Source organism: Microtus pennsylvanicus, chromosome 2, assembly GCF_037038515.1.
Source record: "Microtus pennsylvanicus isolate mMicPen1 chromosome 2, mMicPen1.hap1, whole genome shotgun sequence".
Lineage (NCBI taxonomy): Eukaryota > Metazoa > Chordata > Mammalia > Rodentia > Cricetidae > Microtus > Microtus pennsylvanicus.
In genome coordinates, this window is record NC_134580.1 from 133,319,996 (window position 1) to 133,342,828 (window position 22,833).

The following is a 22,833-nucleotide window of genomic DNA, read 5'->3' on the forward strand; positions in this document are numbered from 1 at the left end:
TATTGCAGTGTACATTTTTACCTCTGATTAAGATACTTATATAATGTTTGTGTATTGATATATATTTACCATATTGCAATGTATATTTGTACAGTGTTTATATTTGGAGGTCATTATCCTCATTTGTTGCACAGTTGTTTATTGCCTTAGTCTTTAAGTTAGATAGATATTGAGAATTATATAGATAAATAGTCATCTAAGTTTGTCATTTATAATTAGACTAATCAGGTTCTCTAGATATATAGAGATTATACTCAGTATAGATAGATAATCTTCGACCTCTTCAAAGAGCTGTAGAAAATGGCCTTTAATCTAACTCAGAGTTTCGTGATAGTCAGACACATTTGCTCCTGGCAACACCACTCTATTCCCGAGAGAATGTTGAGCACCAAAGACACTCCATCTGGAGCCTTTCTATTTGGCAGAACTGGCCTTTGGGCAAAGAAATGCCCATACCTCAACCACTGACAGAGATACAGAGCATGCATCAATGGATAAAACAGGACTGTCATATCCTGCCAAGACAGGGTAAGATAGTTTTGAAAAGTTCCTTGCCTTTAATAATGGTATGTCAGTTATGTTAGGCCTTAGCCAAAATTGATTGACTCAACGTTGCAAACGAGACTTTGGGTGATTGCCCAGGTAGTCAGTTGTCTCTGTCAATTGTTGCACATTTTGGATATATCTCGTTTGTTGAGTAGTGTTTATTCCCTTCTCAGATCTTTGAAAGAGTTGAAGATTATATAATTGTAGTTACTCTCTACATTATTTGGACTCCTTGAGATAGAATGTTTAGCAAAGCTTTTGTTCTCAATATTGTTTGTTACATTTATTATTTGTTGTTATTGTATATAGTTGTATTTGGTTTAGTTCTGTCTTATTTAGAAAAAAAGGGGAGATGTAGGGATAAGTCCCGCCCCTTAGGGGGCGTGTTCGCCTCAGGCTAATGTTTGTCTATAAATTTGGCAAACGTGCTCCCAGCTGTCCCTTTTCTGCTTTCCTGGTCTCTGCGGGAATGGTGGTTCTGTAAGTCTATTTCGCCATTAAAGCTATATATATTTTTACAATCTGTCTGCATTCATTTACGCAGTTACATCCACCACTTTTGGTCCTGCTAACAAGCTTCCCACTATCAGTCTCAACCCACAGCTCCTTCTCCAGTGGCTCCTCTGGTCCTCCCTTCTCCCTCTCCAGCGACAGGCCACCCTAATCAAATCTCCCTGGCATTCCCTCCCAGCCCACTGGCAGCCCTTAGTCCTCTTTCTACTCATTCCTGCTCCACCGTGGAATCCTCTCTACCTCCTACTGGGCCTAACCTGGCCATGGTTTTCCCTTTGCAGGAAGTCAACAGGATGGATGACTCTGTCAGGGTACATATCCCCTTTTCAATAAGCAAACTCTTTCAGATAGGAAAAGGATTGGGGTCCTCTCCTGCTAATTCCTTCACCTCTATTAACGAATTCCAAACCTCACCTTCCATGACATTTATAGGATTCTCACCAATAGCTGTCTCCCTGAGGAGCGCTGGCAAGTCTAGGAACATGCTAGGGTGCGTGCAGACGAAATCCAACAAATTGACGCTGCCTTCTTGGTTGGGGCTGAAGCAGTATAATAATTATAATACTGGGACGTCGGGGTGGGGCATTTTAGCTACAGATCAATTAATAACTTGCCCCGAGGATGGTCTCTATAAGGTTGACCTAACAGTGGTAAATTGTAAAAAGAACCCGAAAGGTTATTTAGGACAAAAATGAAAACCCGTCTCAATTCCTAGGCCACCTTACACAGGCCCTCCTGCAATATAACAGTCTGGATCCGATAGCCTTCTGCCCCAGATGGGAAACAATTCCTTTTGATCTACTTCTCCCAGAGTTTGCCTGACCCTCAGACCAAACTTAAATGCCTTGAGAAAGGGTCCCTGATCCCAGAAGTAGAAGTCTTAGCAGTGGCCTTTGAGATGTACCATGGGAGAGATAAAACAAACAAACAAACAAAAAACCTGATGTTGGCTGAGGTCTTTCAGCTGACCATAGAAACTGCCCAATCCCTAATACCTCAACCGTGTCCAAGATGCCATCATGTTGACTGCCCCCATGTCCCTCTCAGTGTTGGCACATCAAGCCCAGATCGCCCTCCAGCCAACCTCTTAGGCCTGGCCATGGACAATTGAGGGTGGCCTGGACCCCCTTGGCCCAACCACCACCAACTCCAACAGGGAACCGTGTGTAGCCATCATGGTATCAGGGCAATGAATCTCTCTCCTTCTGGATACTGGGGCTATTTACTCTATCTTGACAAAGTTTGGGGGACCCACTCTCCTCATTCCCCTATTATCAGGGTAGGGGGACAAGCCTTACCAACCTCACCAAACTCCACCACTCAGTTGTATCATTAGGGGTGTTAATGCCTTTACCCACTCCCTCCTAGTGGTACCAGTGTGCCCTATCCCCTTGCCAGGGAGAGACCTCCTAGCCGAAGTGGGAGCCTCTATCTCCTTTGCTCCCCCATCTGCTTGACCCCAGGCTTGCCAGTCATTCCGTTCCTTCTCTTCCAAATCACACAACCTGACACACCTTTTCCTTTGCTAGCCTCTCAGGTGCATCCCTGAGTATGGGACACCCCAAACCCATCAATAGCCAAGCATCATCTCCCCCCATCATCCAACTATAAAACCCTTTCACGCCTGTCCAGGGCAAAAAGTGAGATGTCACCCACCCACCTGGTTCTGGTTGTTTGGGAAGGTTTGTCTGTCTTTTTTGTGGGTGTGGATGGATCTGTTTTCTGATGTGTCCATGAGTCTTGTGGCAGACATGAGAACCGAGACATAAATGGGTCAGGCTCAGATGAATGTATGAATGATGGTGGCTACTCCATATTTTGTTTCTGACTGGTCTCTTTTGAGCATGTGAGCTTTCTGGGGTGTGTGTGTGTGTGTGTGTGTTCGTTGGTTTTTTTTTTTGTCTTCTCTGCTGCTCCCAGGCAACGGTCACCACTGCTAATGTTACTCTCCGTGGCTGCTTTGAGGACCAGGGCTCGGAATTTTTCTCTGAGATTTCTGGTCACTGGGTTCAGTGTAGCAGAGATTCAAATGTCCTTTGAGTGTGGGTAACAGTGAAGCTCTTCCGCTTTATTGGAAAGCTGGCTCTGGAGTTGGGCTAGCCCATCCCCCCTCCCGACCCTAGCGTGTTGTTTAAAGGTTTCCCCCACAAACTCTGTCCTGTGCCAGGCAAACCACCTGACTGTGCCGGAGAAAGGGGAGCAAAACAAAAGGAACTTGCTTTGCAATGACTGCTCTCGGTAATAACTACCCACGGCTCTGATAAGTGGTTAGCTGGAGGATGTGGAAACTTAGGTAAACAATGATGGGCTAAGAAAAGTGTTCTTAAGTAAGCAATGGGGCCTAAGAAAGTGTAATAAAGGTCTGAGGCTAGAAAAGCTTAAGTAAGCTCTCAGGATCCGAGACCGTGTCTGAGGATATGAAAGCTAGTCTTTTAATGTATGGAAATGCAAAGTTGTAAGGACATAAGAACACAATCGAAGATAATGAAAAATGTTTCAGCTTCCTGTCCCCTCTGTTTTGGAGGTCCAGAGTTTTAATATTCATCAGTGGAGTTCTGATAAGCCGAACACTGATGGCTCTTATCAGCCACACGCTCAAGATTGTAAATTTCTTTTGGTCGCTGTGGTAGTTTGAATGTAATTACCCCATAATCTCAGGGAGTGGCACTATTAGGAGGTATGGCTTTGTTGGAGGGGTGCTGCTGGCTTCTAATGTCTTCCTCGGGGAGGAAGTGAAAAGGCAGCGCATCAACGACTACAGATGCCGGAGTCAGGTAGGTTTACAGCAGACTCATTTATTTAATGGGGGCTGGGGAGAGGGGGGACACATATACCCTCCCAGCACCCCGGCATTCTGATCCCTTGATAGTTGATATTTCATGCTCGTCTCTCATTGGCTAGGCACCACTTGGTCACTCCTTATTGGCTAGGCATAGCCAGGACCTTTGACAACTCCAGACAGACTCCAGGTTGGCTCCTTTTGGCCTGGTAGGCCTTAACTTCCTACAGAGCGGGCATGGCCTTGTTGGAGAAAACGTGTCACTGTGAAGTCTGGATTTGAGGTTTCCTATGCTCGGGATACTGCCAAGTATCTCAGCCGACTTCCTGTTGCCCACAAGTTGTAGGACTCTCGGCTCCAGCATCACACCTGCCCGTGTGCCGCCATGCTCCCCACCACAATAACGGACTGAATCTATTAAACTGTAAGGGAGTCCCCTCAATTCAGTGTTTCATTGTGCCAGAAAATGACTGACCCTGAGTCTCTGGGCAGACTCCCAGCTCAGAGTTACCTCCCACTCCACCTGGAGTGTTTTGTCTCGTCTAATAAAGGCTGTGGTTTTTATTTATTTTTTAATGTTTTTTTATAAGAGTTGCTATGGTCATGGTGTCTCTTCATAGCAATAAAAATCCTAACTAAGACAGTTGCTTTCTAAGTATAGACTTAAAGGTTCCTCTCATCATTCTACAAACATCTCTCTCCATCTGTGTGTCCGGCTTTCTGGACAGATGGAAAATGTCCATGCTTTTTAAGCCAAAGCTTCTGCTATGACTTGAAGGCATGAGTCTACTCCGGCTACTTTACCGATACGTGTTAGCTGCTCTCTCTACAGTGTGAAATGTAGTAGAGATTGTAAGCAGTGGTAACGCTAGTCAACAAGAGTCATGTAAGCTTCAGAGAATCGAGGGAGTCGGAAGACTTGGGTCCACCTCTCACAGGTCAACTGGACTCCTGGTAAGTCCAGCCTAAGTTTCCCCACCTGTCTATTCCTGAGGGTGGGATCCCCCTCCCTGGTCTTGGGACTCCTTCCCTCCTCCAACTACCAGGATTATGGACCTAAAAGTTCCAAATATATGGTTTTCCTTTCTATCCCTAAACTCTAACTTCTGTCCCTAGTCTATGTCTGTCTTAGCACATTTCCGCTTGGCTAGTAGACACCATCAGCTGTGGACTACAAACTGCTCCAAATGGCTGCAAGCCCTGAACATGCTGAACGCTGGTATGAACCCGTCTAGCCAATGCGATTGCTCCCTATCTCTTCAGCTGCGTCTGCTAACCAGCTACTTCTGACAAATGCCCCATTGCATGAATCCTCTCCCAGCCTTTGACTAGCTTTCCAGCTTTCCTGGGCTCTGACAACAAAATCCTAGTTTCAGCAGGAAGTAATTACAGAAGAAAATACAGCATCCCTACCATGGAATCAGAGGCCTACAAACACCCCCCCCCCATTATGCCCTGATGCTGAAGATTAAGCTTGCCTCATACAACAGGAAGTAGTCTAATGATAATGTTGCCCTCTTTCCTGATTTCTGGTTAGTTATAAATAGTAAACGAAAAAGGGAGGGATGTATGATAAAAAGCTAAGGAAAAAACCCTGCCTCTGGCTTGATCCCATGCTTCTGAGATTTGGAAATTCCTGCCCCCGTGACTCAGCATTAATGGCCTATCAGTGTTTCAGGATTAATAGCCATGCAGTATTTTTCGCCATGCTGGTCTTTACCAGTAGCTCAATGTGCATGCTCCAAAGACCCTGTAAAAGCCCTCCCTCCCCTTTGTCCAGCCCCTCATTGTCTCTCTTTCCATTCAAGGGCATCTGCCATTCTGTGTGTTTCCCCAATAAATTGCTTACATGAGGTTTGTTGCATGGTGTGAGTTTGTTGTATTCCTTGGCTTCTAATTGTCAAGATACCTTGTGCTGGAAAACACGTTTAAACAGGGTTTTGTCCTCTCTCTGGCCTCCCAAGTGAGGACACAGCACAAGGTCCTATCTACAAACCTAACAAAGAACTTCCCCCAGAACCCAGCCACACTGCAGCCCTGATCTTGGATTTCCAGCCTCCAAAGCTAAGAGTAATACATTTCTGTTGTTCAAGCTGTACTGTCTATGGGGTTTGTTATGGCAGCCTGAGTAGACCAATGCCAGGAGGCAAGCTGAATCATTGATTGATCTGACTTAGTGACACTTCTCCAGAGCTTTTGCCCTACAACTTGCAGAATACAAATTCTTCTCCAGATTAAAGGTAAGAGTAAAAGCCATAAAACAAATACAATCTTTTTGTTTGTTTGTTTGCTGAGACAGGGTCTCATTATGTAGCTTTGGATGTCCTAGAATTCACTATGTAGACTTCAAACTCACAGAGATCTGTCTGCCTCTACTTTCCAAGTGCTGGGATTAAAGGTATGCCCTACTACACCCTGAAAATCTAATCAAACTTAGGAGCAATAGGAAGTATGTTCTCTTACCATTGGGGAATGTCTTATTTAGGGTTTCTATTGCTGTAAAGAGACACCATGACCATGGCAACTGTTATAAAGGACATTTAATTGGGTAACTTGCTTACAGTTTCAAAGGTTCAGTCCATTATCATCATGATGGGGAGCGTGGCAGCATGCAGGCAGCTGTGGTGCTGAATTGGCAGTTGAGAGTCCTACATCTGCAGGCAACTGTGACACTGAGTGAAGCCTAAGGAAAAGACCTCAAAGTCCGCCTCCACAGTGACACACTTTCTCCAGCAAGGCCACACCCTATTCCAACAAAGCCACACCTCCCAATAGTGCCACTCCTTTTGGGGGATATTTTTATCAAACTACCACAGGGAACTAAATTAGAAATTAACACTGAAAAGAAATTCCCCCTTCAATATTTAGAAACACACGTTCATTCAAAAGGAAATCGAAAGGGAAAGGAGAAAGTATTTAGAGCAGATGAAAATGAAAACACGAGATGTCAGATTCTCAGAAACACTCCACATACTGTGAATAGAAAGGAGGTCTCCAGACTAAGAAAACCACAGCAGATCAGTGCAGAGGTATGAGGACCTGAGTTTGTATCCCCAGATCCCACATAGAAGAAGCCTGTGAGGCAAAAAAAAAAAAAAAAAAAAAAAAAAAAAAAAAAAAAATCAGTGCTGGCATTGGGATCAGGCGGATCACTGAAGCTTGTTGACCGGCCCTAGCATAGCTGAGTCAGTGAGCCCCAGGCTCAGGGAGAGACCCACCTCAGAAAGGAAAGGTGCAGAGCAACTGGAGGAAGAGATTAGGGATGAGACGAAAATGTCTTCTCTCATTTGCACCAGTGTTATAGTGAGCATTGCTGGGACAAACTGAAATAAAAGGCATCAAAACTGGAAAGTAAAAAAGTAAAACAACGAATCCTTGTTATTGACATGATTCTGTATGCACCAAAATCCTAGATAACCACCAAGCATCTCTAAGATTTAGTAACCGGGGCCAGCAAGATGGCTCAGCGGGAAAAGGAAGCCCGATAATTGGAGTTCTGTCTTCAGAACCCACGTAGAGACTAAACGAGACAACTGACAAACACAAAGTGTCCTCTGACCCCCACACTCCCATGACACACCCACCCCATACTAATAACACATTTTTGAGAGGTTCATAAGCAAGTACATCAGGGTAAACAGTCATGCAGCATACAAATCATACAAATTCCAGTGTGTCTTCTAAACAATGAACAACCCCAAAACAGTTCCACTTAAAAAGCGTGAAGTAAAATAAACCCCACAGAGCACAGAGCTTCTTCTTCTCTGGAAATAACAATGTTGCAAGAAAAACTAGAGCCGGGCGGTGGTGGCGCAAGCCTTTAATCCCAGCACTCAGGAGGCAGAGGCAGGCGGATCTCTGTGAGTTCGAGACCAGCCTGGTCTACAAGAGCTAGTTCCAGGACAGGCTCCAAAACCACAGAGAAACCCTGTCTCAAAAAAAAATAAAAAAATTAAAAAAAAAAGAAAAACTAGAAATAATTTGGAAGAATACACTGTCCAGATGCCAGCGCTTCCCAAAGTGACCCACAGATCCCATGTACCCCTTATGGGGAGTCCAGCTGGGTTTTTAATTTTTTTAAGAAACAGCCTCAAGTAATTTAATTAATTAATTAATTAATTAATTTTATTTTGAGACAGGGTTTCTCTACTAATAGCTTTGGCTGTCTTGGAACCAGGTTGGCCTTGAACTCACAGAGATCAATCCGCGTCTGCTTCCTCAGTGGAGGAATTAAAGGCTTGCACCACCACAGCTGACCACTCCCAAGTTTATAGCTTACTCCAAGGTGCTCCACTGGATCCAAAACCTAACCCATGCTTTGTGCTTTGTGACCAGTTTGGCAACTACAGAGGCGGGGACCACTGGATAGGGAAAGTAGAGTGTCTTCAGTAAATGGCAGGATATGTGCGCCCCAAGGAGTGAAGTGGATTCTCTCCACACCACACATAAAAACTCCGAGCAGATTGCAGAGCTAAACAGTTAAAACTGTAAATCCATTCGTTTAAAAAAAAAAAGTGAGTAAATCTTGGTGTTCTTGCTTCAAGTAAAGCGTTTTGCGATGTAACGAGGAAAAGCAGCAAAATCAAATAGAGATTGCTCAGATTCCATCAACACTACCAACTACCAGGGCTGGGGACACAGTCAGTCAAGGGCTTGCTGTGTAAGTATGAGGACCTAAGTTTGGACTTGCAGCACCCATGTAAAAGCCAGATGTGGCAGTAGATACCTATAACCCTAGCTCTGGGGGACAGCCAGGCTCCAGAGGCTCCATGGCAGCTGGTCTAGGCAAGACAGTGAGTCCCCTGCGAAAGACCCTGCCTCACCCTCCAGGAGGATGGCTGGGAAGATAGCTCAGTGGGTGAGGTGCCTGCTGCTGAGATGGACGATCCGAGCCCCATCCCAGAAACTACTTGGTGGAGGGAGAGAAGCAACCTCCACACAATGCTGCATGCACACAAGTAAATAAAAATGTAATAAGGAAAATTTAAAGGTGGAGAACAACAGAGGAAGATACACAACATTGACCTCGGCGTCCACATGCACATAAATGTGCAAGCACACTGCACACACACACGCACATGCATGCACCCCTATACATGCTTATATCCCTACATACACACACACCCAAACATGCACCATACACACTCCTACACACATGCACCCCTACACACACACCTTTACACACACACACTCTTACACACATGCACCCCTACACACACACACCTTTATACACACACACTCCTACAGACATGCACCCCTACACACACCTTTACACACACACACTCCTACACACATGCACCCCTACACACACATACACCTTTACACACACACACTCCTACACACATGCACCCCTGCACACACCTTTACACACACACACACTCTTACACATATGCACCCCTACACACTCCTACACACATGCACCCCTGCACACACACACCTTTACACACACACAAACCCTACACACATGCACCCCTACACACACCTTTACACACACACACTCCTACACACATGCACCCCTGCACACACACACCTTTACACATACACACTCTTACACACATGCACCCCTGCACACACCTTTACACACACACTCCTACACACATGCACCCCTGCACACACACACCTTTACACACACACACTCCTACACACATGCACCCCTGCACACACTTTTACACACACACACTCTTACACACATGCACCCCTGCACACACACACCTTTACACACACACACTCCTACACACATGCACCCCTACACACACCTTTACACACACACTCCTACACACATGCACCCCTACACACACCTTTACACACACACTCCTACACACATGCACCCCTGCACACACACACCTTTACACACACACACTCCTACACACATGCACCCCTACACACACACACCTTTACACACACACACTCCTACACACATGCACCCCTACACACACACACCTTTACACACACACACACTCTTACACACATGCACCCCTACACACTCCTACACACATGCACCCCTGCACACACACACCTTTACACACACACTCCTACACACATGCACCCCTGCACACACACACCTTTACACACACACTCCTACACACATGCACCCCTACACACACACACCTTTACACACACACTCCTACACACATGCACCCCTGCACACACACACCTTTACACACACACTCCTACACACATGCACCCCTACACACACCTTTACACACACACTCCTACACACATGCACCCCTGCACACACACACCTTTACACACACACTCCTACACACATGCACCCCTACACACACCTTTACACACACACTCCTACACACATATACCCCTACACACACCTTTACACACACACACTCCTACACACATGCACCCCTACACACACACACCTTTACACACACACACTCCTACACACATGCACCCCTACACACACACACCTTTATACACACACACTCCTACACACATGCACCCCTACACACACACACCTTTACACACACACACACTCTTACACACATGCACCCCTACACACTCCTACACACATGCACCCCTGCACACACACACCTTTACACACACACTCCTACACACATGCACCCCTGCACACACACACCTTTACACACACACTCCTACACACATGCACCCCTACACACACACACCTTTACACACACACTCCTACACACATGCACCCCTGCACACACACACCTTTACACACACACACTCCTACACACATGCACCCCTGCACACACACACACCTTTACACACACACACTCCTACACACATGCACCCCTACACACACACACCTTTACACACACACTCCTACACACATGCACCCCTGCACACACCTTTACACACACACACACTCTTACACACATGCACCCCTACACACACCTTTACACACACTCCTACACACATGCACCCCTACACACACACACCTTTACACACACACACTCCTACACACATACACCCCTGCACACACCTTTACACACACACACTCCTACACACATGCACCCCTACACACACCTTTACACACACACTCCTACACACATGCACCCCTGCACACACACACCTTTACACACACACGTGCACACACAGATGCTAACTATGAAGTTCTCAAGGGACATGAAGGAAGACCACAGATCAGGCTTAAACAAGGTGCAGCTGTGTAATGAGAGAGCATCTCAGCACTGGGGAGGAGGACAGAATTCAACACCCAATCCCACCTCCCCACCCCCACCGCACCCCGCTTTCCTTTGGTCAGGCTCCACAGATAGTAGGAGACTGACTAGCCTTGGAAAGCACACAGCCTTTTGTTTTACACAAGGAGGAAGCTGAGGTCCAAAGGAAAGAAATCTTCCTCCGAGTTCCTGCGGCTGTTTCTCGCCTCCAGGTTTATTGCTCCGTTGTAACAGCCAACAGGGGTGAGCGGTGTGATAAAACCTGACTTATCTGGTGTAATGTTGGCATGGCATGGATGGCCTCTGATCTGAAAGAGATTGTTGTATTTCTGTTAGTGTTGTGAGGGAAGAACTAGCTAATGAGCGACACAGTGTGTGTGTGTGTGTGTGTGTGTGTGTGTGTGTGTGTAGGGGTGCGCATACAGCTTTATTTTTTGTGTGTAGATATATATGTGAATATGTGTGCCTGTGTATGTGTGATGTCGGGGTGTGTATGTGTGTGTACAGGTGTACGTATATGGGTGTGTGTGTGTAGGGGTGTATGAGTGTTTATGTTTGTATGTGCATGTGTAGGAGTGTGTGTATGGGCGTATGTGTGTGAAGAGGTGTGCATGTGTACACATGTGTGATATGTTGGTCATGGAGCTCAGGGCATCACTCTTGCTAGGCAAGCGCTGTGTCACTGAGGCACACTCCCAGTCCAGCTGACAGTTATCAATCAATTCCAAGTTATGTCTGGTGCTCTTGGTGAGGGTCCCCAGAGCCCTCACCCCTCACATGAAAGGGCTGTGATCTGCTCACTTGTCAAAGCAAGATTAGAGAGGCCAGGACTCTTTCAAAATGGTAGACTGAGGTAAACACAGACATGGTTTTATGGTGAGATGGCTCGGGCTCTAATCCTCTTTTTGGTGCTGTGGGGTGTGTGTGTGTGTGTGTGTGTGTGTGTGTGCGCGCGCGCGCCCACGCGTGTGCATGTGTGGTGATTCTTTTAACTGAATGGCAGTTCTGGGTGCTGCTGTGGAATTCTGAGGCGGCCTAGCCACTGTGGGACCTTTTCCACAGCACAGCACAGGGACCAACCAGCTGCCCTCAGCTGGCCCACTGTGCACTTACACGCGGCCACAGCTGTTTGCCCCATGGTGGCACACAGGCAGACGTGGTGCTGGAGGAGTAGCTAGGAGGTCTACATCCGGATTCACAGGCAGCAGGAAGCGATGCCTCTAGACCTGACTTGAGCTTCTGAGACCTCAAGAGCTACCTCCTAGGGACACACTTCCTCCAACAAGGCCACACCTCCTAATAGTGCCACTCCCTATGAGCCAATGGGGGCCATTTTTGTTCAAACCACCACAGGAAGGTGCTGGATGGAATAGTATTTTACAGAGACAGTCAGCTTGGCCTCTGTACCGAGCATTGCTTCCCCAGGATCCGTTGGCTGGGACCAGTTCTGGGCAGTGAATTACAACAGGGCTCTTCACAGGACAGGCTTTGCAAGTTCAGCTTTGAGTGATGTGCTCTTCACGCCAGCAGAGGCTATAATGGTCCTGAATTTTCTGGCTATTAATTAATGAGATCTTCATGTGTTTCCAGCACTTTCAGGCTCTCAGGTGCTTATAGTGGCCATGTCTCTGTTCCCTGGCTTAGGGATCTACTGTGTAAAACCCTGGCCTAGGGACCTACTGTGTAACAACACAGCCTCTAGATATGCACTGGGCTCAAAGCCAGGTTTAAATATGTTTCCTTTCCCTCGAAAGGATCTCAGTAGCATTGCCTCCCTGAGGGATTTGTTTCCACTTCATTTAAATCAGATTAGTCCACTCAGAATACTTCCGGCTAAGGCCAAGAGCCTTAAACTTGGACTCCAGTGGACATCACAGCTGGATGACTCCAGAACAGATACAAAGCAATTTTAGACCTCCCTGGAAAACCCCTCTGGAGGTGAGCACTGTGTGCAGAGAGGCAGTACGCAGGGAGTTCCTAGTGGGTTCGAATCCAAACCTCATCATTTAACTGATTTCTGTGTGGGTTTTCTTATCCAAATGATAAAAACGATGACCCGTTCTAGCACACAGGTTTCTGTGGCAGGGACTTGAGTTCACACTGCTCTCCTAGGCCGAGCTACATGGTTCTAAAGACACTAAGCATTTGCTGATGTGGAATGCTGGGTCAGAATAGCCCGAGATGAGCTCCGCCTGGATGTAGCCTTTCTCCTCTGGAGAGAAAGCTGCAAGAGCTCCATACTTTAAGGACACAGCTGTTGTGACAAGATGACGAAAGGCACAGCAGCCTGTCACTGGAGGGTAGCCAGACCTCCCAGAAAGGGCTGGAGGACCTGGAAGGTCATAGCCTTCAGAGGAAGAGAAAGCAAGTGGGGTGTGATCAGGGGCTGTGGGGTGCTATAGGTCACATAGAGCAGATGGCTCTTACTTGGAGGATAAGATCTGGGACAAAGAGGTCAAGTTCTAGGGGAAAGAGCTGCTGAGCCCTCAGCCAGGGCCTCTAACGGAGGCTCTTCTTTACAGAGAGACTTAAATAAAGAGCAATACACCAGGCCCCTTCCAGACCCAATTGTCCAGACTCCTAAGACTTCAGCTGGCTTTGAGATGGGGGTGCGTGACAAGCATGGTAGGGACAAAACCACTCCTGCTTTAAAGGTGGATGCCCCACAAGAACTTGGTAAAGGGTGTCCGCACGTTTTCCCCAGGCTGTCCCCTGATGAAGTGCTCAGTGCCCTGACCTTGCTTGGGATCTGCCCATTTCTGGCAAGGTTGAGTATCATCAGCCCAGATCGGCACCATATGGGAAACTTGGTCATTGCTCAAGAATCCCCCAAACTCTTTTGATATTTGCTGAGGTTGCCTGCAGAACTTCAGAAGGGCCGTCTAGACGTGGCCCTGGTGTACCCAGAACGCGGCGGCATCTGGACTTCATTGTCACGGTCTAAGTCACTTTCAGCGTTGGCTGTCTTATCTGCCTTGGTCTACATGAGCAAGAGATGCTGGTGATGAGGCAATCAAAGTTTATGAGGCCTGGAGCAACATTCATGACCTGTTTCAGATAAGCCATGGCTTAAACCAGCTTCTTTCTCCTCCCTCACACCCTCTGCCTCTCTGAACGAAGGGACAAACTAATGACCTCCTTGTTACTAGGGGCATCCACTCAAACCAATGCAAACTCCACTGGGAGAAGGTTCAGAGGAAGAGTCTCAGCTGTGGTGGAAGAGAGGCTGTAAAAGCCCTGGGGCCGGGGGAACGGAGAGGATAAAGGATGGATAAAGAGAATGTGGTACTCGCACGAGATGGAGTTTATACTGCCATAAAGAAGAGCGAGATTGTGGGACTTGCAAGGGAGTGGGTGTGATCTTTAGGCAAAACGCACCCACTTCTCAAGGCAAAGAGTATTTTCTCTCATACACAGAAGCCAGATGTCTGTGTATGTGCACGTGTGTGCGTGTGCGCATGAATGTGTGTGTATGTGTGCGTGTGTGTGCATGCATGTGTGTATGATACAGAAGCAGGAGAGGGTCTGTTTCAGAGAGAAGGAGGGAAATTGGGGGTTGAGCAAGAATGGGTAATGGGGTTGATTATGAGCCAAGGAGGGGACGTGCCTGCATGAGAGTGTCCTAGCAAAACCCGTTACTTTGTATGAACATTTACAAAAACATCCACTTTCTCCATGAAACTAAACAGATGAAAGAAGCAAGCAAGCAGGGGAACAGGAGAGAGCATGACTTCCTGGACCATCAACCATGCTCAGTTCAGCCAAGTGTCAGCAAGCTGGATTACATTGCAAGATGGTCGAAATTTTCCAAGGGAAGCTGGACCCCCGGATTTACACGTGGAAACTCTTTCAGAAAACCAATTCACCAGTCTTATTAGAAGCTGTTCCCCTCCTCTGGGGGTCAGTGGCAGTGTGGAGGTCCTCACAACAAACTGTGTGTGGTCTGGGGAGGGCTCTGTTCTAGGAACAACCCGCTAGCTTTTGGACAGAGCTGAGTCCCATCCTACCTGAGTGCGAGGGGCCAGGCTTGGAGCCCAGCCCTGCTTTCAGGCTTCTTGCCAAGAGCCTTACTGAATGTGGCACTGGCAGCCCCATCCTGTCTCTGGGTCTGTTTCCTCTCCTGAACATGCAGAGATGGTCGATTTCTGAATACCCCCTTCACTCCAAAGTTGTGTGATTCTGATGGACTTACGTCTTCCAAACTGTCCTTTGTCATCAGAACTCCGACTGTGCATGTGTGTAAGAGAGAGCATGTTAGTAGTGTGTGAGTCTGGTTGTGTGCGTGGACATGTGTATATACGCATAAGAATGTATGTGAAGGCTGCAGGGTCGCCTCAGATGTCGTTCCTCAGGTATCATCCTCCAGGTTTTCCAGTAGACTCGGCTGGCTGGCCATTGGGCTGCAAAGGTCTGCATGTTTCCTGCATCCCTAGAACTGAGATTATAAGTGTCCAAGCATCCTGGGGATGAGATTCAAGTCATCACGCTCACCATGCAAGAGTTTGGTCGACCGGGCTGTCCTCCAGGGGCCTGTTTGGTTTGTTTGTCTATCTTCTGAGACAGGGTCTCCCTACGGAACCCACTTGACCTGGACCTCCTGGTCCTTCTACCTCAGCTTCCCAAGTGCTGGATTCTACCTGTGCCACTGTACTCATTGTTAAATAAAATTTAATGTCCGTGTTTCTTAAAGAGCCACTAGGCGAGAGGCATTATGGGTACAGTCAGCAAAACTAAACCCAGTTGGAGTTGAGATGTGCAGTTAGCAGAGTGTGGCCTAGCACCTCATAAACAGAAACTGATGGTGCATGCCTAGAACCCCAGCACTCAGGAGGCAGAGGCAAGACCAGAAGTTGAAGGTCATCCTTGGCTACATGGTAAGTTGGAGGCCAGCCTGGACTCCATGAAATCCTATCTCAAAAAACAAAGCCAAACCCATAGTCCGTGTTTGTCTGGCATAAGCAGTCTTGAGGCAGACATGATGACAAGTCTCCAAAAGAGAGTGGTAGCGGGGCATTGTGGCGCACGCCTTTAGACGCAGCTCTCGGGAGGCAGAGGCAGGCAGATCTCTGAGAGTTCGAGGCCAAAGTGGTCTACAAAGTACAGCCAGGGCTACACAGAGAAACCCTGTCTTGAAAAACAAACACACACACACACACACACACAGAGAGAGAGAGAGAGAGAGAGAGAGAGAGAGAGAGAGAGAGAGAGAGAGCGAGCCTAGAAGAGGAACAATGTGACAATGTGGGAAAGCCTGGATAGGGAGGGTGCAAGGTTAAGTTAAGGTCCCAAAAGGCCATATTGTCTCACGTGGTGGAAGAAAGCCACGCAAGGTGAGGCCAGCAAGGTTTGGGGAGTGCTGGACATGCAGATCTTGGGGTCCAATGCTTGGCTCTCTGGAGAGTGTCATGAAGGTGAATCTGCCTCTGTCTCTGTGAATTCATGGTGCCAGGTCCCAGCAACAGCTTCCATGGGGTAGGCAGCCTTCGAGGCGGCCCCATGAAGCCCTGGTTTCCCTGCCCTTTTATTGTTGCCTCCTCCAGAGCATGGGTTCACTTGTCTACTGGAATCCAGGACCCTACGTGGAAAGGTAAATGTTGTGATGGCAGGTGACAGGCTTAGAAGTGGACCTTCTGAGCCCTGTCAGCACCTGGTGAGGACTTACGGAACCTGATCTCGCCCCAGGCAAGCCTCAAGGTGACTGTTGGTAAGGCTGATGCCTTGATTGTAGCTATCCAGAACTCCAGTGACTCAGAAACACTCCGCTAGGCCTTGTTCAGAACCCACCCTCAGAAACAGATGGAATTAGTTCATGGTTCTGGCAGCAATGTCCTGGGTGACTGATACACAGCAATACAAGACCATCGCAGCTCATCCTCCTCGGGCTGTGCCTGGCTCCACTGCCTGGGGATGCAGGGGGTAACCCTAGAGTCTGACTTGGAGGGAGACAGCAGGGATTCACTGAGTGATGAAGATAGGGGCATTGGCACTGCTGCCAGCCAGTCCCGGCCCTCCCAGGATGCTGGTCAGAGGAGGGGCTCTTGTTGGGGATGGGGACATTCTGAAAGCTGGTATTTATTAGTGGCTTCTCCACCCTCCATCTGTCCCTGATGGGCCAGTTATGAATAGAACAACAAAGCTGGCCCAGGTCCCCAACAGGCATCAGCTCCATCCCCAGATCTTCTGTCCTAAGAGGGACTTTTCGGGTTATCCCTGATACCTAGGCAACAGGGAAGGAAGCCTCTGTGATGGGGAGCCCGTATTCTGGCCAGCTCCGCCAGTTCTCGGCGAAGCAGGCACAGCCATAACCCATTTTATAGGGGAGAAGATGGGCTGTGGGTCTTGCAGAGTTCAGGACTGTCTGTCAGTCTGGCCCCAAAGTTGTCTCTGCCTCCTCAGCCCCTCACTGATGAGGATTCGTGCCTTAGCAGTCTAAGGGAGCTACTTCAGGAGAAGAAGGATAAAACAGAGTGGTAGAGGCAGGAATCCTTATCCACACCTGCTCTTATGACACCAACTGAGCCTTGCCATGTCATGGGAAGTTCCATTTGAAACAGCTAAAAACCCCAAAGCCAAACCAGGCAGCATGGCTTTTCCAGAATTTGTGGTCTGATCAGAGGATTTTCCAAGTCTCAAGTCGCCATGTTCTGTGTCACCTGGGAGCTGACAGAGATTCCCAGCTCGTGGGGATTTATGATGGTGGGGACTCGGGGGAGTCAAACATGAAAAGCTGTGAGAACAAGGTGAACGCTCGGGATGGTGCTGGGGCCAGGTCACCGTTTGTTTCAGGCTCTGTAAAGGAGTGTGACGGGGTGCACTGTGGGAGTGGCAGGCATTCCTGAGCAGGCCTAGTAGGTGGGGGTTGGTGGAGGGAGGAGAAGTGATCCGGTGGGTTTTCCCCTGAAGCCAAAAGCCTTTTAGACAGGCAAGAGGAGGGACTGCTGCCGCCACTTCCCGGAGCCATAAATCTTGGCTCATTTTATTGGCAACATCAGGGAGATTAAGCGAACTCTGAGAGGAGCCAGAGGGAAGCAGAGGCTGCCTCCCAGGGCCTCTGAAGAGCTTAGGGCCTGTTTGGGGAGGGACTAACTTCTCACTGGGCACCCAAATCCTTACACACCAGTTTCAGAGGCAGCTGGTCCTGTCCCCGCCTGAACTCTTCCGGTAATGCTTCTTTGCAAGTGGAGTCATCTGTTTCCACAGGGGTCACCCCGAAACGTACAAGAACTTCTTGCCTATGCCAATGTTTTGCCAGCAGCTTCCTTGAGGGCCCGCCGCATGTCTGTGGTATAAAGAGGGAAGGACTGGGCACTGAGTAGGAATGAGTCTGACCATTCAGGAGGTCAAACAGATTTATTCAGTCTCCTACCTGTGATGGCCAGACTTGGATTTTTCTGGCCCCGTGATGGTGTGAGAACAGAATACAGTCAGTAGATTTCACTCTGGTCTTTGAAATGTGTTATTTTGTGGGCTAGTGATTTGAGGTGCAGTCTCCTCTTGAGGTGCCAGTCAGTGACAGGAGGGTCACAGCTCCAAATCACCCATACCATCACCAAAGAAGACACCATAGCAGGGAGCATGGCAGCAAACAGGCAGGTACGGTGCTGGAGCATTAGCTGAGAGCTCATATCCTGATCCGCAAGCATGAGGCAGAGAGCTAACTAAAAATGGCGTGGCTTTTGAAACCTCAAAACCTGCCTCCACACACCTCCTGGTCCTACCCAAAACAGTCCCGCCAGCTGGGGACCCAGGCATTCAACCACATGAGCCCATGGGGACCATTCTCCTTCAAACCGCCACCAAGATAGTCGGTGCATTTTACTTAGAACATTTTCACCTTCAGTGGTTTAATCTGATTGCAAACCTGTCCTAAGTTGCAGGCGGCCAGTGCTGTGAGAGACATCAGAACGGGTGAGGACTGTAGCCATGGCTCGGTTGGCAGAGGGGCTGCGGAGATGGCACTCGGTAAAGTGCAGGGATCTGAGTTCAGTCCTCAGCACCCATGTAAAAAGCCAGGCACTGGGTCACATGTTTGAAATCCCAGTGTTCAGGAGGCAGAGACAGGAGGGTCCCTGGGCAAGATAGTCTAACTGAATCGATGAATTCCAAATTCTCTGAGATACCATGTTTCAGAAAGTAAGATTGGAGAACAGCTAACGAAGACATGGAGTGACCTCTGGCTACCACAGGGACACATGTACACACATGAACATTTGCACACAATGCATGAACACGCATATACACATGAACACACACATGCATAGGGACTATGATAGCAGTCATGCCAAGTCATGTCTGGATTCCACTGCTCAGGCTGATTTTGTCCTTGTGTCCTTGGGAGTTGGTTTTTGGGCCACTTTGCCTTGGAACCAGGTTCTGCGAGAAGCTGAAGCTACATGGAGTGTTCCTGGCATCAATGTCAGCCTTGCGGGGGAGGGGGGCTGTCTGCTCATCCTACAGCCAAGGGAGCCTTCCAATGTCAGAGCCCTCCACATCTAACTGCAGCAGCCTAGGAGAGCCATCCGCTGAGCCCATGCAGTCTCTGGAGCTGTCAAAGGCAGCTGCTCCAAGCTGGTATTTTGGGTGGTTTGTTATATAATAAGATCCTACTGGAGGCCAGCAAGATGGTACAGTGGGGAGAAGCTCTTGCTACACAGCATGTCGGCCTGAGTTTGATCCCCAGTACCAATTTTCAGAAGTTGCCCTCTGACCTCCCACATGTGCTGTGGTACCGCCCACCCCATTAAATATACTAAAACAACAATAATAGCAATAATAATAATAAACAAAGTGAAACTTTAAAACTAAAGGACTGGAATACTGGAGACCTAGATGGAATATCTTTGAGTATAGGCCACGGAGAAGGAAAGGGCTTTGGGTGTCTGAAAGACCAAAAATGGTCAAGTCTAGCAGGCAGCTGAGGAGGCAGAAGCAAGCATGGGCCAGACTACAGGGACTGTTGAATGAAACCTCCTGGTGTCTGAGAGTAGGTGGCAGAAGGACACAAGACACCCTGGGGTGCTATTAGGCTTATGGGTGATCCCGGTGACTTGGGACATGGAGGTCAGACTTAGTAGTTTGGGAGTAAAACTCATCAGGTCTGGATGGGTAGGACAAAGGCTGAGGGAAGTTGGTGGGGCTTGATTTTGAGCAACTGAAGGGCCAGTGATGCCTGTTACCAAAGTAGGGCAGGTCTAAGAAGGAGCAGGTTAGAAAAGGATTCTTTTTTAATCCTTGGGACGCTTGGGGTCCTTAGGCGCAGCCTCACAGGGATGGATGTGAATGGACAGTGGATGTGTCAATCTAGTGTTTAGATGGATGTGAGTGGACAGTGGATGTGTCAATCTAGTGTTTAGAGGAGAGGTCTGGGCTGGTCAGTGCACAAAACTTCAGCTAGATGCTGAGCAAGTCAGGTAAAGAGGGGAGTGAGCTCTCGGGGGTCCTGTCGTCCGGGGACAGGAAGACAAAGAGGAAGTGGAGTGAAGCAGATGAGGAAGAGTGGCCCCATCAGACAAGCAAAGAGCCCGGTGGCACAGGCCTGCTCTTTCTGCTCCCGGCCACCTTGAGGTAGGTTCTCTGCTCACTGTGTGATCCCTGACAAAATGGACTAAAAACGCCCGAGCCGTGAACCAAGAACCAACATGAACCCTTCCCCTAAGGTTGCTCCAGTCGGATATTTTCTCACAGCACTGAGACGTTTGGCTAACACACATTTTGAATACTTATTACTTATAAGATGTAGGCCCCCTCTGTCTGAGTTAGTAATCCTTGCCTATCTCTAGCCACCCCTAACCCTGGAGGCAAGCGCCACGTCCTTAAGACAACTGCCTGGCTAATCACGGTGCAGACCAGATGGTTTCATCATTTGATCATTTGTGTTTACTTTAAGGAAAAAGAAAAGGGTATTTCCACAATGAATAAATTGGCAAATCAGGGTCCAACATGTTCCATCAGTACAGTGGTTCTCAATCTGTGGGTTGAGGCCCATTTGGAAAACCTCTATCTCTAAAAATGTTTGTATCGTGCCTCATAACCACAGCAAAATTGCAGTTATGAAGTAGCTATAAGAATAGTTTTAGGGTTGGGAGGGGGTCACCACTACACGAGGAACTGTGTTGTAGTGTCAGGAAGGTTGAGAACCGCTGCACCAAGAGCTCATTTCCTGAAGGAAAGCTGAGAAAGTGGACATTTAGAATGAATCCTCTGCACACTTTTAAAGATGCCATCCATAGCCTGGCGGTGGTGGCACACATCTTTAATCCCAGCACTCGGGAGGCAGAGGCAGGCGGATCTCTGAGTTCAACATTAGCCTGGGTCTACGGGACAGCCAGAGCTACACAGAAAAACCCTGTTTCCAAAAACCAAGTAAATAAATAAAAATAAAGATGTCACTGCTGTTATTGTTTGAATGTGAAGTGTCCCCTGCAGGATCGTGAATTTGAACATTTGATTCTCACCTTATGGAATGTTTAAGTAGGAGGCTGTGGAACAGTTGTCGGGACAGCCAAGCGGACTAAGGAGGCTGTGGGACCTTTAGTTAGGGCTCATGGGTTATTGCCTGATTTTAGCCTGAGCACATTGCAAGGGCTAAGAGACCGGCTCCAGCCCCTACCCAGGGTTCCAAATATGCAATGCTTCTCCGGTGTGAAGGAGCGGGTGAAAGATCTCTATAGTAACTTCACACACACTCTGAGGGTCATGTTCTTCATTTCAACTGCTCTTTATTGTTCTGTTTCTACTCTAATAATCCAATCCTACTTCTAACCTCTCCAGACTTCTTCTAGCTTCTTCTATTCTAAAATCTCTTTTCTATAGGAGCTTGGAAGTGATGGGGAGCTGAGCCGCTCACCATGGCAACATGAAAGTCCAAGGCCATAGCAGCAAAACCTCAACCAAACAGGGGGAGCACAGTGCCCAGTGACAACTTTGAGACACAGATCCAATGTTAACAGACTGGCAAGTGAAGGATTGGCATGCTTTTTCTCAGTAACCTTGGTTGGACATCTATGACTCTCACCCTGTGGAAGCTGTAACGTTTTCTTCTTACAAAAAGTCTTGAGTCTAGTTGAACTTGTTCTGAGGTGAAAGTGAACTAATTGTGTGTAGTTATCAAGGCAGGCTTCTAGGTGTCTGTGGTCCTCGTGAAGCAACAGAACTAGTTATGAAGCATGTCCCAGTATATATCCTACATATCAAAACTGTGTAGCTAAATAAAAAGTCATCTATCTACCATCCATGAATACGTGTGCCCATAAGATTGAGATGCACTCTTAAGATTTCATGTACACATTGTATGAAAATGCATGGTGGTGGGGAGATATCATAGCTGTTATTGCACAAGTGAAATTCCAGAAGACAGCAATGGTTTTTAGAGTCAGCTGTAATTGCTTCAAGGCCTGCGATAGCTTGTGATGAACGCTCCTGACAGCACACTCCCGTTCCTGCCTGTCCCTTCCTGATCCACTGAGGTTTGAGCAAGCAGTCTCCTCTCCCGCTCTGGCTGCCATGGACCTGGCCATTTTAAAAGGGGTACCATGACTTCCGTGCCATGATGGACTGAGCCCTGTAAACCCATGGGCCTTGTTTCTTCTTTAGCTGCTACAGGTAGCACAGAGGTGAGAACTATATAGTAACTGTAGAGTTAACTGTGGATGCCTGTGGCCTGCCAGCCCCAGTGCTGGGCTCTGGGTACTCAGAAGGTAAGAGGATGAGGTCTTCTATCTCCAGAAGCTCATAATAAAGTAGCAGAGCAAGGTGAGTCCTTAAATCTTGTCAATGTAATAAATGTCATAAACTGGATGGATGATACCCTTTAAATCATTACGTGCCGAGGGCTGAGAA

The 22,833-nt window shown here is 47.9% G+C and overlaps 1 protein-coding gene across 1 annotated transcript in view; it reads left to right on the plus strand.

Moving 5' to 3' along the window:
- The window catches only part of Rprd1b (regulation of nuclear pre-mRNA domain containing 1B), a 78,643-nt gene extending 56,696 nt beyond the window's left edge, over window positions 1-21,947 (plus strand). The window contains exon 7 of the mRNA XM_075962853.1: window positions 21,808-21,947. Coding sequence (XP_075818968.1) covers window positions 21,808-21,870 — 63 coding nt within the window. The 3' untranslated portion in view covers window positions 21,871-21,947. The remainder of the gene's footprint in view (window positions 1-21,807) is intronic.
- Window positions 21,948-22,833: the final 886 nt, after the last annotated feature.